This window comes from Sceloporus undulatus, chromosome 6 (genome assembly GCF_019175285.1).
Source record: "Sceloporus undulatus isolate JIND9_A2432 ecotype Alabama chromosome 6, SceUnd_v1.1, whole genome shotgun sequence".
Classification (NCBI taxonomy): Eukaryota; Metazoa; Chordata; class Lepidosauria; order Squamata; family Phrynosomatidae; genus Sceloporus; species Sceloporus undulatus.
In genome coordinates, this window is record NC_056527.1 from 33,186,940 (window position 1) to 33,203,659 (window position 16,720).

At 39.8% G+C, this 16,720-nt stretch overlaps 1 protein-coding gene across 1 annotated transcript in view; it reads right to left on the minus strand.

Moving 5' to 3' along the window:
- The window catches only part of ASNS (asparagine synthetase (glutamine-hydrolyzing)), an 18,791-nt gene extending 2,985 nt beyond the window's left edge, over positions 1 to 15,806 (minus strand). Inside the window, exons 1-11 of the mRNA XM_042476675.1 lie at positions 15,658 to 15,806; positions 12,293 to 12,559; positions 11,262 to 11,499; positions 9,631 to 9,816; positions 8,467 to 8,568; positions 6,626 to 6,753; positions 5,283 to 5,409; positions 3,229 to 3,335; positions 2,954 to 3,054; positions 2,016 to 2,097; positions 1,316 to 1,471 (exon numbers count right to left, since the gene is read on the minus strand). Of these exons, the coding sequence (XP_042332609.1) occupies positions 1,316 to 1,471; positions 2,016 to 2,097; positions 2,954 to 3,054; positions 3,229 to 3,335; positions 5,283 to 5,409; positions 6,626 to 6,753; positions 8,467 to 8,568; positions 9,631 to 9,816; positions 11,262 to 11,499; positions 12,293 to 12,541 (1,476 nt within the window). The 5' untranslated portion in view covers positions 12,542 to 12,559; positions 15,658 to 15,806. The remainder of the gene's footprint in view (positions 1 to 1,315; positions 1,472 to 2,015; positions 2,098 to 2,953; positions 3,055 to 3,228; positions 3,336 to 5,282; positions 5,410 to 6,625; positions 6,754 to 8,466; positions 8,569 to 9,630; positions 9,817 to 11,261; positions 11,500 to 12,292; positions 12,560 to 15,657) is intronic.
- Positions 15,807 to 16,720: the final 914 nt, after the last annotated feature.

The window sequence follows — 16,720 nt, forward strand, 5'->3', positions numbered from 1 at the left end:
TTGGAAGAAACCACAGGGGCCATCCAGTCCAACCCCCTGCCATGCAGGAATACAAAATCAAAACACTCCCGACTAAGTGTGAAGGACAAGTGTGGAGGGTGAAGAGGTGAAGAAGGTGAGAGGGGGTGGTGTTGAAAGATTGAGAATGAGAGAATTGATAGAAGAATTACAGATGGGAGTGGGATGATGGTGACAGAAGGGACCATGGGAAGGTATATGGAGATAGGTTGGAAAGGAGAGATGGGGAAAGCATGAAGATGCATGAGTTGAATGAGAAATATGGCATGTTAACACTTTTTATGTGGATTTTTTCTTTTTCTTCTTTATGTGTATGTATGTGTATTGAGTAATATGTTTTATGTTTCATAAGTGCAAGTAGTACATTTAGTGTATGTGTTCGTATTTGCTTTTTAAGATTAGACTTAATGTTTTGAAACTAATAAAGACTATATGTATATCTCTATATCTCTGTATCTAGATATAGATAAAACACTCTTGACAACAGCCATCCAGCCTCTGTTTAAAGACTTCCAAAGAAGGCGATTCCATAACTCTCCAAGGCAATGTGTTCTACTGTCAAAGAGTTCTTATTGTCAGGAAGTTCCTCCTGTTGTTTAGGTGTTATGTAAGATCACAGCCAAGGCAAGCCATATTTTTCTAGCCTGGTAAATTCCAGATGTGTTGAGACTACAGCTCCTATCACCCTAGGAAGGAAGGAATTTTAGCTGAGCCCATCTAAGGCACTATGATGAAGATGACTGTTGTAAGCCATTAATACATAAGAGTAAGGGAGATTGTTGTTGTAGCTTCTTCTGTAACCCAAGATGTACATGTGAGACCACTGCAGTTGGGTAGAAGCAACCTTGTTCTTAATCTGAAAATTACCACTTCAGATATTTGAACTGACCTTTCCATCTACCTCTCCAGCCATAAGAGACCCAGTGTAGTAGTTAAGCTTTCAGTCTTATGAGACCAGACTTCAAATCCCTACCAGTATTTATTAAGCACACTTGGGCCAATTATCTTCCCAGCCTGACCTACTTTACAGAGTTGTTCTGAGTATAATATGTCAGAGGGAATAGAAGTATATACACCATTCTGACCACCACATAAATCAATGGGCTAAATCCAATGTTAGTTCCAATCATGTTAGAGCCACTGAAATGAATGGGATTTGTTAGTAACAATTTAAGTAACTTGATTTAGCCCTGTGTGTGGTGATGTCTGTGCATGTGTGTGTGTTGGCCTCAAAGGGGAAAAATGAGCTCTGTAGGCTCTGAGGAAGAAAATAAAATGTTAACAAGCAGTAGAGTACCTGAACATCAATGTAGTCTTGCAGTATTGAGAACCATGATTTTTTGATAGACGTTAAGCCATCACTGAAGGCTTCCTTTGGTCTCCAGAGAATTTCTTTAGGCAATAAGTTAGTATCTTCAAAGGCCTCTCTTAAGAGATGCTTTTCAATGCCATTCTGTTAAAAGATAATCATAATCAGCCACTAGAGCACAACAGTTTCAAATTTGTCTTCTTATACAAGAAATGCAGTCCTTTCAGTAGCACCTCAACTAAGTATAAAGTAGTTCAAAAATGAAATTTGCCCTAAAGTCAAAGTCAACCATGTAGTGTTCTGCATTGGGTAACTAGGCTTGAATTCTAAACATACTTTCTCACCGATATTTGATGGTCAATGCACCCATCATGAAGGAATGAACCTAATAATGATCACAACCAAAGGATGCAATCTTAGGTTGCATGTGCATTGCAGAAATAAACTGGTTTGACACTACTTTAACTGTTATGGCTCTCATGCCGCAACCAACGACAATTCCCAGAATTCCACAGCATTGAGCATGGCTGTTAAAGTGGTGTCGAATCAGATTATTTCTGTAGTGTGAATGAAGGCTTTCACTTCTTTTTAGGAAAGAAGTAAGTCAGAAGGATTTACTTTTGAATAAACCTGTAGATGACTGAACTATAATTCTTCTAGTTTGACAAATAAGTAGTATGTTTCTTACCTTTGGTATTCTGAGTTCTGCTGGTAAGGAAAGATAATAAGCAGTAAACTGGTGATCTAAAAACGGAACTCTCAATTCAAGACTGAAAAGAGAAATAACATTTGAAGAAATAAATATTTTGTGTACTGTGCACCCACAAAACACACTGATTACAACACTCTACAACTGCTAACAGAAATCACACATGGCTGTAACTGCAGTGAAATATTTTGGCTTGTATAAATTTGATCCATACAGGTCATGCAGCTTTCACCAATGTGAATCTTAGAATCAGAGTAGTGAGTCTACTCCCACCTCCCACCAGCCTCAGCCAACATGACCAATAATCAGCAAAAATACACTCCAGGATCTGGAAGGCCAGAGGTTCTCCATCCCTGTTGTGGAGGTTCTGGTTCCCTGCACTCAGCAACTACTCTTCACTCATCTCCCACAAAGATCCTCCTCTCATTTGCAATAGAACCATTGAATTGACACTGAAGAACTAATTCTAATTTAATCTTAAAACAACAATTACACTAAAATGAGCAGAGCTAGTTTCTTGCTCTTTTTGTTATTCCTAGTGGTGCCCCATCCAAGTACTAACCAAGTCTGACCATGCCTAGCTTCCAAGATCCTGTCTGATCTTTTGTCTTCAAGGTATTTAGGCAGAAAAACAGTTTAATTCCCGATTTAAAAGGCTTTGTTAAGCCCCAAACAGCCCAGGGGAGCTCAAAACATGGTGAAAATGCCTTGTGCATAGAGGGTGCACAGGAGAATGTTGGTTTTTTGTTTTTTTAAATCACCAATACAAATGGGAGGGGACTCAGAAGGCTAAAAATTACACATTTGAACACACCCCTAATTTAAAAATAAGAGAAAGCTACTTATTTCATGTCTAATTTCAGAAACAGTAATGCTTCGGATTCACTAACATCTAAATATCTACAGTTGAGCCCTACCCATGGGCAGCAGTTGTCCTGTCAGCACGGAGAACATCAAACAGGTAGAGTTCTCTGAGAAGCCTCTTGCTTTCCTCGGCTGCTTCTTCAGCAGTGGGTGCCTGCAAGGAAGGTAACACATAGGGTACAATTAATGTCATGTATAAGCACTTGGGCAGCTAAAATGCTCAACCCCACTGCAGGTCAGAGAAATAAACATGTCTGGGGGTGAGGTGGGGAGAAGGTCACTGGTTTTTCATTTTCTGGCCAGGATTATCATCACTTTGCATATTTACCTTATGAAAATAGATATATCCTTGTGTCAGCTCATCTGAACCTTCTCCAGAGAAAATGACTGCACTGTCTGTTTTTTTCCTGATGTACTTGGAGACCAGATACATACCTATAGCAGAGATACAATTTCCAAAAATATTTTGTGGCTATACTGACCCTGAGTGGTATAAAAAGAGTAATAGGAAGAACGGGGACTGGAAATGATCCCTTTCATTGCTTTATGCTGAAATTATGCATTTTAAAGAGATTATGCATTTTTTTCACAGTCATCTTGCAAGGAATATATTTGATATATATTATATATCAATATATTGCAGTGTAGGAATACATTTGCTTGGACTGAAACAGACCCTAAAGCAATGGTTTTTAAACTTTGGTCCTTCAGATGTTTGCAAAAGTTTGGATTTCTGGGAACTGATGTCAGTTCCCATCTGGGGGACCAAAAGGTTGAATCATTGCCCTAACCAGGGACCCCAAAACTGTTTTTAAGGTGGAAGGGCTCAAAACTGCCAGTCAGGCGATTAAGAAGTTTGCTTACTTATATGTATACCTTTCCAAAACAGTGAAAACATAGATTATAGAGACTAATAATAATAGCACAAGTTAAAAAATTAACAATGTCACTACCACAAAGTCACTGACAAAAATAAATAAATGGCATACTATAAAATTGTTCAAAGCACAAAATTAATATATCAAAGAATAGGGAAAATATATAAGTGAATTTCAACATCACAAAAAACAAGGACACTTTTGATTAGTATTTCCTTGGGAGTTCAGCTGCACAGGTTTGGTCCTTGGTGCTCTATTCACTTCAGGGGGACTCAGTGTCACTAGCGTAGCTTTAGAGGCTCAAGATCCCACCATCACCATTCTGGGGTCCATGCCTTTAATATTTTCACAAGAGGAAGAGAGAGTACCTCTAATTTCCACTGATCAGCATGCTCCCTTGCTCTCAGCTGTATCCCCACAAAGCTTCAGTGGTCCCAAAAGGAAAGGAGAGGCAGTTTCTGGGATACAGGCCAGGGAATAACATGGTTTTGGTATGGTAATCCCTTCTTATCTATAAAAGAAACTGTTCTGGCAATATGGCATAAACTCATGCAATCTGCTACTTCGAGTTTCACATACTACATCTGATAAGCAAATCTATGTTTAATTTAAGTTTTGGCATTTCTGTGAATTTAATCAAAAACATTGTGGAGGAACCCCAGGAAACTGCCTTAAACTAAGTCAGACCACAGTGAGAAATGAAATCTAAACCATCCAGAAGACAGTACCTGTCCATTGCAAGTACAGACACTGAGTAGGACTGGCAAATGAATTTACTTCATCACTGACAATGGAATAGCAGGCAACAGAACAGTCATGGAGGACAAACAAGATAGGTTGTGGAGAACACAGCATTGTGCTCTGAGAGAGGGAAACAGCCATGGAACCTAGGAAGAACAGTTGAGGCTGACAGTGCTGCCAACCAGTATCCGCCATCAGAAGCAGCTGCCTCATTCCACCTTGCAGCACAGCCAGCCCCAGCAGGATCAATATCACAGCTTTTCCTTGACAACTGATTAAGACAGATGAAATTCTGGAAACATTAACATGTTTTGTATTGTCCCTAATCTGTGTGCAGTATACTGTAGAAGCACTAGAATGTAAAATCTGAGTAAGTGACCACAATTAAGTGACACAATGCTAAAAGGAATAGCCTGAATTCAAAGGATTTATGTATTGGAGGGAACTTTTGCACATTGCTTAAAAACAAAACAAAACAACAAAAACAAACAAAAACCCTATAATTATCACCACTTGAATTAATTAATTTATTTATTTAAAGGCTATTCTGCCAAAAGAAGTGCCTGGCTGTAACTTTTAAGAATAAAAAGTGGGACACAGCTACTGCTGGACTGGCAGCTGGGGCAAAGGAGAAAGTTCAAATGGATTCAGTGAATTGTTTGTATATTCTGTGTGAAGATACGCATCCAGACATTATAGGTTATCTTTCAACTTGCACTATTTTTAAGATTTGCAATTTCTTTTAAAGTAGTATTAATCTTACCCACTGAAGCCCGCACAGTGGTGATATCATATGTTTCCAAGGAAAATATAACATCTTCGAGGGCTTGAATCCCTTCTTCAGAATTAAAAATGACCTCGTGATGTTCACTTCCAATGTGAGCTGCTACCTGTTGATGACAACCAATGTTCAAGTGTGGTATAAAATTATTAAACCAAATTAACTTCAAAACTAAATGTTTATCTGTTAGCCAAGGCAGTGAATATTCTCATCTACAGTGGGGAAAAAACCTTTAAAAAATTAAGTTCTGTTCCAAAATAATCCAAAGAAAAGTTGAATTGTTCAGCCTAATTTTACATTTTACAACTTAAAAACAAAAACTGTCATGGTCTGATCCTTGGTATGGATCAGACCAAAGGGTGCATTTTTTTCAGCATCTTGCTTCCCTCATTGGTCCACTAGACAACCCTGAGAGCACACAGGTTGGGTCATGGAGACACTCATCCTTCAACTAGTGTTTGGTGATATACAGCTTGTAAATATGGAGGTTTTATAGAGAACCGATCTATCAGGGGATTCCATGAATCGATCTAATCTGCTTTTAAAACTCAGCTAGGGACTATCACCACATCACATAGCAGCACATTTTATAGATTAGAATTATGTACTGTCTGAAAAAAAATGCTCTGTCTTCTCCTGAATTAAGTGGCACTTACATTTATAGGATTGCTCTTCTCCTAGTTACTAAAGGAGGCACCCTATCTTGTGAGATTTCAGCCAGTGGACATATGTTTCCCACAGTACTAGGACTAGAATTAGGAGTAGGATTTGCTTAACTACACACTCTCTCACACACAAAATTTAAGGATCATTATGAACTGTATTCCATGCCCATTAGTGTTACTGTATGTCTTATTGTACAGTGATAACAACCTTACAGCTTAGAAAAATACTAAAGCCAAGATGCTGTATATCTTCAGTATTGCAGAAACACACAGAAGTGCAGTTAAGCTAGATCTTACACACAACTTGACAATGTGCTAACAGCAATTGTGCACAACTAACTGTACAACAGGCATTGGGGCCCACAGGTCATTCACTGCACAATTGTGAAATAGCTTCCCACCTACCAAACAAAAAGTGTCAAGAAGTTTATGTGTTTACTTGGAGTATAACAACAACAACAACAACAACAACAATTATTATTATTATTGTATATCCCACTCTATAGCCAAAAGGCTATCCGAACAGCTTACAAATTGTTAATTAGACAACACATAGGCAATCTGTGAGAAACGGTATGTGCAACAATTTTTATACTAGAATGGTGCCCCAACAAAATGCTAGTCTGAATGTGTGGCACCTAAGTCAAAATATCACTGTACCTTTCTTGCAGCTAGAAGGTCAGGACTATCTTCCATTCCAATAGCAAAGGTCTGCAAGGGGTAGGAAATCTTCTGTTCTTTCATCAGTTTGATAAGCATTGCAGCAACCAAGCTGGAATCCAAGCCACCTATTAAATTACCATCAGTGGTTACATCTTTTAACCACCTAGCTCTTTCTATTTAAAAGTGCATATAACTGTTAAAATAAATGTACAAGTAATAACAAAAGACTTTGCTTTTTTAAGGTAAAGTATATTAATTGTGGCAGGAGCATTTAGCATGATTTAGTGTGCATCAAAATTCAACATGTAAACCTTTACAGATGAATAGAAAAAATGTTGAAACTGTTTTCCTATTGGAGCTTGGAAAAGTTATTTTTTAAGTTTACAACTCCCAAAATCCAACAGCCAGCATGGCTACCTCTGTACTGTACTGATCACCAGAGGTAGGCAACACACCGCCTCTCTTTAACCTTTTTTGTTTTGTTACTGACAATAAACAACTTCAAATGTCCTCTGAAAGCAAAACGTGCACATAGCTTGTTTATAGCAAAACAAATGGCCCTGGAAGCTCAATTCTTCTTTCAAACAAAGTGTATCAGGTCAGCTGCATGCATGAGTTAATTGTGTCAACACACATTTACATGTCTTATAAGGAACAGGAACATACATTACACACTCCTTCTAATCACTAGGTATTGAAAAGTGGGCTTTTGGGGACCATCGAAGACAGAGACATGGCAGTGAAGTCTGTAAAGTCATGCAAGTGTCTGGTGACAACCTTATATAAAGGCCCAACCAGAACACGGAGGTACAGCTTTTCCTTGTTGGAAAATCTGTCTCTGACCTGAAGTATAAATCTGGTTGGTAAACTATATGACAAGTATAACTTCGCTTCACTTATAATTTTAGCTACAGCTTGCACAGAAACACAACTTTCCTCTACTTGCATTTTGTTATATGGGCGTAAGAGATATACTTGTATAACTACCAGGTACTGGTATGACAAGACATAAATGTGTGTTGACATGATTAACATGTGCATGGTGCTTCATGATGCTACTTATAATTTTGTATATATAACTTTTTGCAAGTGATTTTATATACACAAACTTTTCTATGTGAAGGAACTATATACATTGGTTGAGGAGTGTCCCTGCTATTTTAAAAATGTGTACTGATACTCTAGGCCATCACAGCATTGTCCATTGTAATTCTTGGTGAGAATGGGTGATCTAATTTGACAAAGCAAATGTTCAGTTAATAAACTGACAACAGGCTGACAGCAAGCTCTCAGAGAACCTTGCAATAAGGCAGAGTCTGTCACAGGCTGCAATAGAAGGGGGCTGTACATTTATCTGATAATCTAACAAAAAGGAGTTTCACTTCTAAGAACGGTACAGAGCTCCTAGAAACCACAACAAACACATCTTGCCTTGCAGCCAATCTCCAGCTGCTGCAACCCAGCCTAACCTGACAAACAGGAATGTGTCAGCTTGACTCAGCCTGACTGAGACAGCCACCATTGTAGCAACAATACAGTGAGCAACGATTCCTCACTAGCTGAACTCTGAACACAGGAGAAATTGTTTCCTGGTGTCATTTATGTTGCAAAATAGAAAACCTCCCTCTCCGTCATCATCTTCCAGATATTTTTCCACCTCTATAATTCCTAGCCTGCACAGCCAGAGAACAGGATGATGGAAGTTGTAACCAAACGATATTTGGAAAGCCACCTGTTCCCCATTCCTGATACAGCTGGAACATCAGAACCAGTTGTATTCCAGTCACACATATTCTTTTGGAGACAGCATGCAATTATTAGAGTCCATTCTTTTTTACCTGATAAGAGACAGCCAATTCTTCTGTGAGCCATCAAACGCTTTCGAACAGCATTTTCAAACAAAATCCGGATGTTGCTTTTCACTGTTGCAACATCAACACCTTTCAGGAAGGAAAAATAAATAAATAAATAAATAAATGGCTCATTAAAAGATACTAAATACTCTAAATCCTCCAGCACAACTCTATGATCAACATTTGGCATATACTGTATTGACCAGAGAATTGTGCTGGATGACCTACAATTGCATAGAGAATTGTTTTCACTAGGAATCTCTCCAGCATGATTCCATGGTCATCGTACACTGGAGTTACAATGGAGGACCTAGAGCTTCCTAGACAGAACACATTAATCAAATAATCAAATCCACAAAAGTTAAAACTACAAATATGGAGGATCAAATGTATTGTTAAAAGATGTGGAGGATGGAGAGGATAAAAAAGGAGCCAGGAGTAGTGAAGAGGAGGAGGAGACTGGAGCAGATGAGGAGGATAAGAAGTAAGGGGGGGATGCTGCATGTGCACTGCAGAAACAATCCAGTTTGACCTTTACTTTAACTGGTATGGTTCCATACAATGAGATTCTGGGAATTACAGTTTGTTCAGGCACCAGAGCAGAGGGTGACACAACAAACTACCATTCCCAGAATTCCATAGCATGGAGCCATGCCAGTTAAAGTAGTGTCAAACCAGATTCTTTCTGAAGTGCAGATGCAGCCAAGGTCAGGGGAAAGAGAAGGACTAGATCTTCTGGAGCTGCTGAGCTGAGTTGGGAACATGGACTCATCAAGCACCCCCACCATCCTGTGTGACTGCCACCAAGGGCCTGGAGGAAATACTAACCACATGCAGAGCTGAAGGCACAACACTGCCAATTCCTGACAGCCCAGCAGGGTGGCACCAAACCTCCTCAGATAAAGGGAGACTGGCAGGACACACTAACACATTTTGGGAGAAACAAAAGACCTGGTTGTTAATTATTTTAAATGAATATACATCATCTAACACACTACTGCTCTCACAAAGGAATATGAGCTTTGACAGTAAAAAAGTTACCCATGTCCTGAAACAAAAAGAAGTCTTGCAGTGAAGTCATTTATACTTTCAAGGTGAATGGAATATACCTGTCCAACAGGAAGAAATTGGTTTTAGATTCATTGTTACCTGAGGGTAGATTCTGTACAGTACTGTAGGCAGCATGCAAAGGTTCATCTTTAGGGCTGTGAAATTTTACCACTTCTACTGATGCAACTTTGCCACTTGGCTTTAAATCCAAGACTTCATAATGTCCCGGAGGGAAAGGGTCCACTTTTGGAGCAAAGGACATGTTGTGTTTCAAGTCGATAAGACCTACACCAACAAGAATGCACAAATTGCAGGGAAGGGGTCATTAGTTTTGGCCTGACTACAATAAAGTATCTGCTGCTATAATGGATGAATTTGCTTTCCCCTAAATCATTGGTCTCAAAACATTAATTTTGAAATTAGCATCAAATAACAAGAGCATTGTAAAGATCATCTACATGATATATTTAGCATAATTTTAGAAGCAGTTCTGCTTCAAGTAGTGAAAGATATCAATTTGTCATAATACATTACTGTCCTCACCTATGCTTTGTTTACTGACTTTTTACTAAAAGGTAAGTAGGAGCTTTATTTGCAAGTCTGAATGATAAAATACAGTCTTCTCAGGAAATACTTTTGTGGGATGGCACACACTTTCCTCTTGCTGTCTAGTGTAATACTGCAATACATAACAGATATAACCTTGGATACTAGAAAGAAGAAAAGATCTTAAAGGTCTTCAGATTCAAGAACTGCCTTTAGAGGAGTCCAAATATTTAAAACAGGATGGGTAGAGAACCTATGGCCCTCCAAAGACTGCTGGACTCTAGTTCCCTTCAAAATCAGCCAGTATAGCCAACTGTCAGGGGTGATGGGAGTTAAAGATATATCACATTTGGAAGGCCAAGGATTCTTCACCATAGTGAAGATGTCTAATGAAGAAATACTGATAGTAACAGACAAGTTAAAGGCTTACTACAGGTCACTGTTGACAGTAGCACAAATAATATAACCAAGTGGATTAAACTGTCAGCTTCTGAAGCCCATAAGGGATTTTTTCCCCCTGTAGTAATATTAAATTGGAAGGAGAGATAAACACCCAGGGCTCTCTTTTCTCTTTCATACATTAAAAAAGATAATTGAGATCTAAAAGCATGCCTACATTAATTTATTTCCAAATAAATTTCTAAATTAATAAATTGTGACAGATGGGGAATGGGGGATAAAAATTGCTTTCTGTAATGGGAATCCACTGTGCCCATATTAAACCTGAGCAAACACTCAGATTCTCTATGAAGAACTCAGCAAACCTGTACTAAATTTGAGCAAGCCATTTTTTTTAATATTACAAAACAGTTTTCTTTTTTAAAAAAATCTGAAAATCAAAATGCTCACCAGAGAAGGTTACAGAATAACCACTAAAAAATTTGCCTCACGTTTTCATTTTCCAGAATGGTTTTGTTTTCCTGCTGAAATCTGTCACACCTCAATGGAAGCTGTCAGCGAGGACTTTCTACTTCATTCAGTACAAACACATTTTCATAAAAATGATTTTTCACAATGATTTTTGTCAACAGAAAAGGAAGTGAGATATTTCAGAAATAAAGGAATAATAATGTGGGGAAGCAAGTAAGCCTATTTGCAGGATTGCAGGATTGCCAGTTTTGCAATTTCAAATACCCTTCAACACCTTGAAGATGATTACAAAAATCTTTAGAGTTTGAGGTTACCTTTTGCTTCGGAACATACGCCCAAGAATCCATCATCAGTCAGAACCTTAAACAGTGGTCGGACTCCATATGTATCCCTTCCCAGAAACACTTTCCTGTTTGCAGTGTCAAGCAAAATGAAGGCAAATACACCATCAAGCATAGAAGCTGTTTGCTCGATTCCCCCTCTATTGTAAAGGTGCAGGATTACTTCTCCATCAACTAAGGTCTGGTAATCAAATCCAAAGTGTTTCTGCAGCTACAAAATTTTAAAAACAATTAACAGAGGAGAAAAATTAGCATTCACAGAAACATTTTTATAGTGCATTATACATGCTTTAAAAGGGAACAATGATACATTAAGACTTGAATGACACAAATTTATTTTGTCAATAAGATCTGGAAGATGCGCAGATGCTGTCAAATTCTCCCTAATGTGCAAGGTCACTATTTGAATAAATCAGTGTAAATTAAGGGACTGTTGTATTGGAATAATACAAAATAATAATAATAATAATAATAATAATAATAATAATAATAATAATACAATTGGAATAATTGATCCAAATAACTAGGCTGGGCATAAAATAACTTCCCTGTCATCTTGAATGTTTCATAACAATGCTGGAGCTGTATATTCAAAATATTTTGAATGTATAAAGAAACGTGAGGTATTGTGTCAATATTTTCAGTTTTTCACATGGAACCCAAGCAAGATGTTTTCCCAAGCAGATCTGTCAGGTTTTCTGTAAACAGCCTCACATTTCCCAATGCAAACTGGCTAAATCCAATGTTAGCCCCCGCTAGAATAAAGTCAATGAAATTAATAGGACTTGTTAGTCTCCAGTAAGGTAAGTCCCCTTGCTTACCTTTGACAGCTTTTGAAAACAGACCATGGACCACATATTGTCCAACAGTGAGTTAAAGAAATGACAGGCTGAACATGCAAAGGACTTCACTAGGACAAGAGGTACCTGAGGAAAATGTTTCAGAGTGCCATAACAAGTTCTGGAAAAAGCATTCCTCATAAGAGGTTTGGGGGGGAAATTTACCTGCTTGTAGTTATAGATTTCTCCATTGTAACACAGCCACAAGTAGGGAAATTTCTTCACCCGTAGAGGCTGCATTCCATACAGTTGATCAACAATTGCCAGACGATGGAAGCCAAAACAGCAGTTGGTGAATCCATTGACATTCTCAAACCGAAAAGCATCTGGGCCCCGGTGTGCTATTTTCATAGCACATAGACACTGAACAGAGAGGCATCCATCACTTCCAAAAAGAGCCCAAATGCCACACATGATGGTATCTATTCAAGGCTGTTGGAGAAGAAGCAACAAGAGTAGTGTGAACTGGTGACCAAAAAAGCCAGTGCAATTGTAGGTTGCATCAACAGAAGTATAGTGTCCAGATCAAGGGAAGTAGTAGTGCCTCTCTATTCTGCTTTGACCAGAGCTCATATGGAATACCCTGAATACCAGAGTTTAAGAAGAACTTTGAAAAGCTGGACTGTGTTCAGAGAAGGGTGACCAAGGCTGCATCCATCTTGCAGAAATAGTCCAGTTTGACACCACTTTAACTGCTATGGCTCAATAGTATGAAAGCCTGGGATTTGTAGTTTGTTGTGGCATCAGACCTTTAAGACAGGGAAGGCTAAATGTCTACAAAACTACAGCTCCCAGAGTTCCACAGCACTGAACCATGGCAGTTAAAGTGGTGTCAAGCAGGATTAATTCTGCGGTGCAAATGCAGCCCTAGACAACCAAAGATTTGGAAATGGGTATGTTTTAGTTTGGAAAACAGAAGACTGAAAGCCATCTTTAAACATCTGAAAGGATGTCATGCAGAAAGTGGGGTGAGGTTGTCTTCCATTGCTCTAGTGATCCCAACATAAACCAAGAGATTCAAATTGCAAGCAAAGAGATTCCACCTAAAAATTAGGGAGAACTTCTTGACTGTAAGAGCTGCTCAAGAGTGAAACAGACTGCCTCGGATGGTGGCAGTCTTTAAACTAAAATTGGGTGGGCATCTTTCAGGAGTGCTTTGGAAGTTGTATATTCCTGCCTGGCTGGAGTTGAACTCATTGTGGTCTCTTCCAACTCTAAGACCCTATGAGTATGCAGATACTATCTTTCCCACAGTCTCATCCCAATTAAAGGACAGAAATTATGCTCCCTCGATAAAATCTCTTTTCTGTAATGTGAGTAGTTTGAACACCTCATCCTGGCAACACGCCAAGCCTAATCCTGCGTGGCACTGTTTTGACCCAGACTGGGTTAGGTTACTGAGACAGTCTGACCGAAACATTCTGGCACTCGCCTAGGACAACAAAGGCACCTGCTACCTATTACTATCCTAGAAATCCCAGTGTAAAATCTTAACACTGTCACTGTCCACAGTATGAAGAAAGCAGTCAGGTTCACCAGGGTCCCGCTGAACAGAGAGGGCTCTGCTGCAGGTGAGGGGGATGATGGGATCTCCCAGTGGTGGGGCAATGGAGAGCAAGAGTTGGCCCATCTTCTCTCCTCGTCACTTCCTCTCCCATGTAGGCAGGAAGAAGAAGAGGTCCCAGAATGGGGCACTCTGGATATATATCATGTTGTTAAATATAGAAATTTTATTTTGTTCTGTTTGGGATGGAACCATATTTTTCAGACATGCGCAGTAGCACAATAATGATGCATGTGCAAAACATTCTATCACAATATACTAATGATACAGCAATGTGATCGGCCTTTGTATGAGGAGCGTGATTGCATTTTTGTTTTGCTTTTATTTCATTGTTATAGTATGATTGCACAACTGTGTGGAACTATAGGTCGCTATACTTCCGTTATCTTTCAATAGTACAATTGTAGAATTGGCCCTAATGTGATAATCTCCTGAATCTGGGCCTGTCTTGGGCAGAGGAAAGCAGCAAGAGATTTTGCTGGCTGAAACAGAGAGGTAAGTTGGCACTCACTCTTTCCTCTCTGTGGTTGTGGAGTCATAAGACTCCACAGTTTTTGAGAATATTGCTGTCATCCCACCTGACCTTCCAGAAAAGCTTGCTGCAATCAAGTCCATGCAAGAAGATATGAAAACTGAGAAAGAGAAGGCGAGAGGAAGCATGCTTGGTTACAGTCATGATTTCTCAAAGGGAATTTGCACAGTCCCAGAAGCACCAAGCGGAAGCCATTCTTACATTTCTCTTGTCTAAATTCTTGATATGTATTTCTGATGGCCAAATTTTTGTATGCTTTGCTGCAGCATTTTTTAATCTTTTCTGTATTTATTTTTACATTTTTGTAAAATGTAAAAAAATAAATCTTTTTTTAATGGCGCCAGGATGGTGTTTTCCAGGGACCCTGAAGGGAAGCCACACAACTCTGCCCTCCTACACAAGAGATCGTAATGTCCCAGAAAACCTGGAAAATCCCAGATTGAAAGAACCAAACAATATCCTGTCTGGCTGGGCCACTTCCACAGCCATGGCTCAATGCTATGGAATTCTGGGATTTGTAGTTTTTTATCTCTTTAGCCTTCTCTCTCAGAGAACTCTGGTGCCACAACAAACTACAAATCCCAGAACTCCATAGCACTGAACCATGGCATTTAAAGCGGTGTCAATCTGGATTATTTCTGCAGTGTAGACGCAGCCTAACTCACTAGTGTTGATTTATTATTATTAACCTTTATTTATGAAGCACTGTAAATTTACACAGCGCTGTACATGCAATCTTTTTAGTTAGACAGATCCCTGCCCTCGGGCTTACTTAGGTGGTTCTTAGCTACCTTGGGCTCTGTTCTAAAGAGACTTGAACAGAGATCATGCCAACTACAACAGAGAAACAGCTGTTAAGAAGAAAGGAGGGCAGTGCAGGGCTGGCAGAAATGCAACAGGTGTAGCTTTTCCTATATGCGGAAAAACCGATTCACACGGGACCTAATAAAACATATGACAGCACTTGCCCAAAGGGAAACCATAGGAGAATAATAGGAGAATACAGTACTTGCCCATAGAAAATAATAGAATACTTGTCCATAGGAGAATAATAGGAGAATACTTGCCCATAGAAAATAATAGAATATTTGTCCATAGAGAATAATAGGGGAATACTTGCCCAGAGAGTATCATTTATAGATTCCTTTTTTTGGTGTTGCAACTTGCAACCCAGCCTCTCTATTCTCCATGGGCCAAGTATTGTCCAATGATCTTCTATGGGCAAGTACGCTTTTCCTATAAGTGCTGTCCTTGTGCTACAACCAACTGCCCTGTCCAGAATTACATAGCCCTGAGCCGAGGCAGTTAAAGCAGTGTCAAACCGGATTGTTTCTGCAGTGCGGATGGGTCCAAAACACCGCTTGATCCCAATGCTCCCGGTGGCTCAAAGAAGGAGAAAGGAAGAAAGAATAGCAATGTCTTTTCTTAACTCACCTCTGATAAAGGGGGGAAACCCAGGAGCTTGCAATGCCCCAGCAGAGCTCTTCCAGCCGGCTAGAAAGAGAAAGGAAGAAAAGCACAGCGGAAGTGGGTTGTGTTTGTGTGCCACAGACAGCCATGCAACACACAACCGGGTTGCATCAGCCTTGAGCTCCGCCTCGCGGTTGCAACCTTGCCAAGGATCAGGAGCGAAAGTACTGTAAAAGGCTCCAGAAAGAACACACTGCAGGAATAATCCAGTTTGAGACCGCTTGAACTGCCCTGGCTCAATGCTAGGGAAACCTTGGGGGCTGTAGTTTGGTGAGCCTCCTCTGTCCAAGAACTACAATCCCCAGGATCCCCAGTTAAAGCGGTCTCAAAGTGGATTATTTCTGCAGTGTGTAAGGCAGCCTGAGTTTGGTTTTTAACAGAGGAGCTCACAGCTTCACAAAGGATGGAGGCCACTTGGGGAGCATCTCTTTTGGTCCTTTGTTGTTGTGTACCTTCAAGTCCCATCACAGGGGTTTTCCTGGCAAGGTTTCTTCAGAGGGAGTTTGGCCATGGCCATCCCCTGAGGCTGAGAGAGTGTGACTTGTCCAAGGCACCTCCTAGTCCTCCCAATCAGGACCTCCTGCCTGCCTCTGTTCAGTCAGAATCCTAGACATTCCTTCCAAAGCAAGACAGGAAAAGTTACTTTCTTATAACACACACACAGACACACGTGTGTGTGTGTACATCTGAACACTAAAGTCAGACTCATAGACATTCCTAACCCTTTAATCTGGAACCCCATAATCATCGGAAGATTAGATAGCAGTTGTCTGATCTTTCTGTTTGGACACACTCACATTGTGTGTCTCAGCCTAGGAATCACCTTAGGCATGGTTCTGTTACTGTTTGTTGCCATCTTTCTAGCATAATCCTTAGTCTACGCTCGGGCAACCATCCCATGTTTCCAGGGCAGAGTTCTGTGCTTTACCATTGTATGCTGTGTGGCCTTGTTTGCCTAGATAGATCCATTAACCCTGCATACACAGAGAAAGAGCTTTATCCCTTTGTAAAGTGCCAATTGAATTCA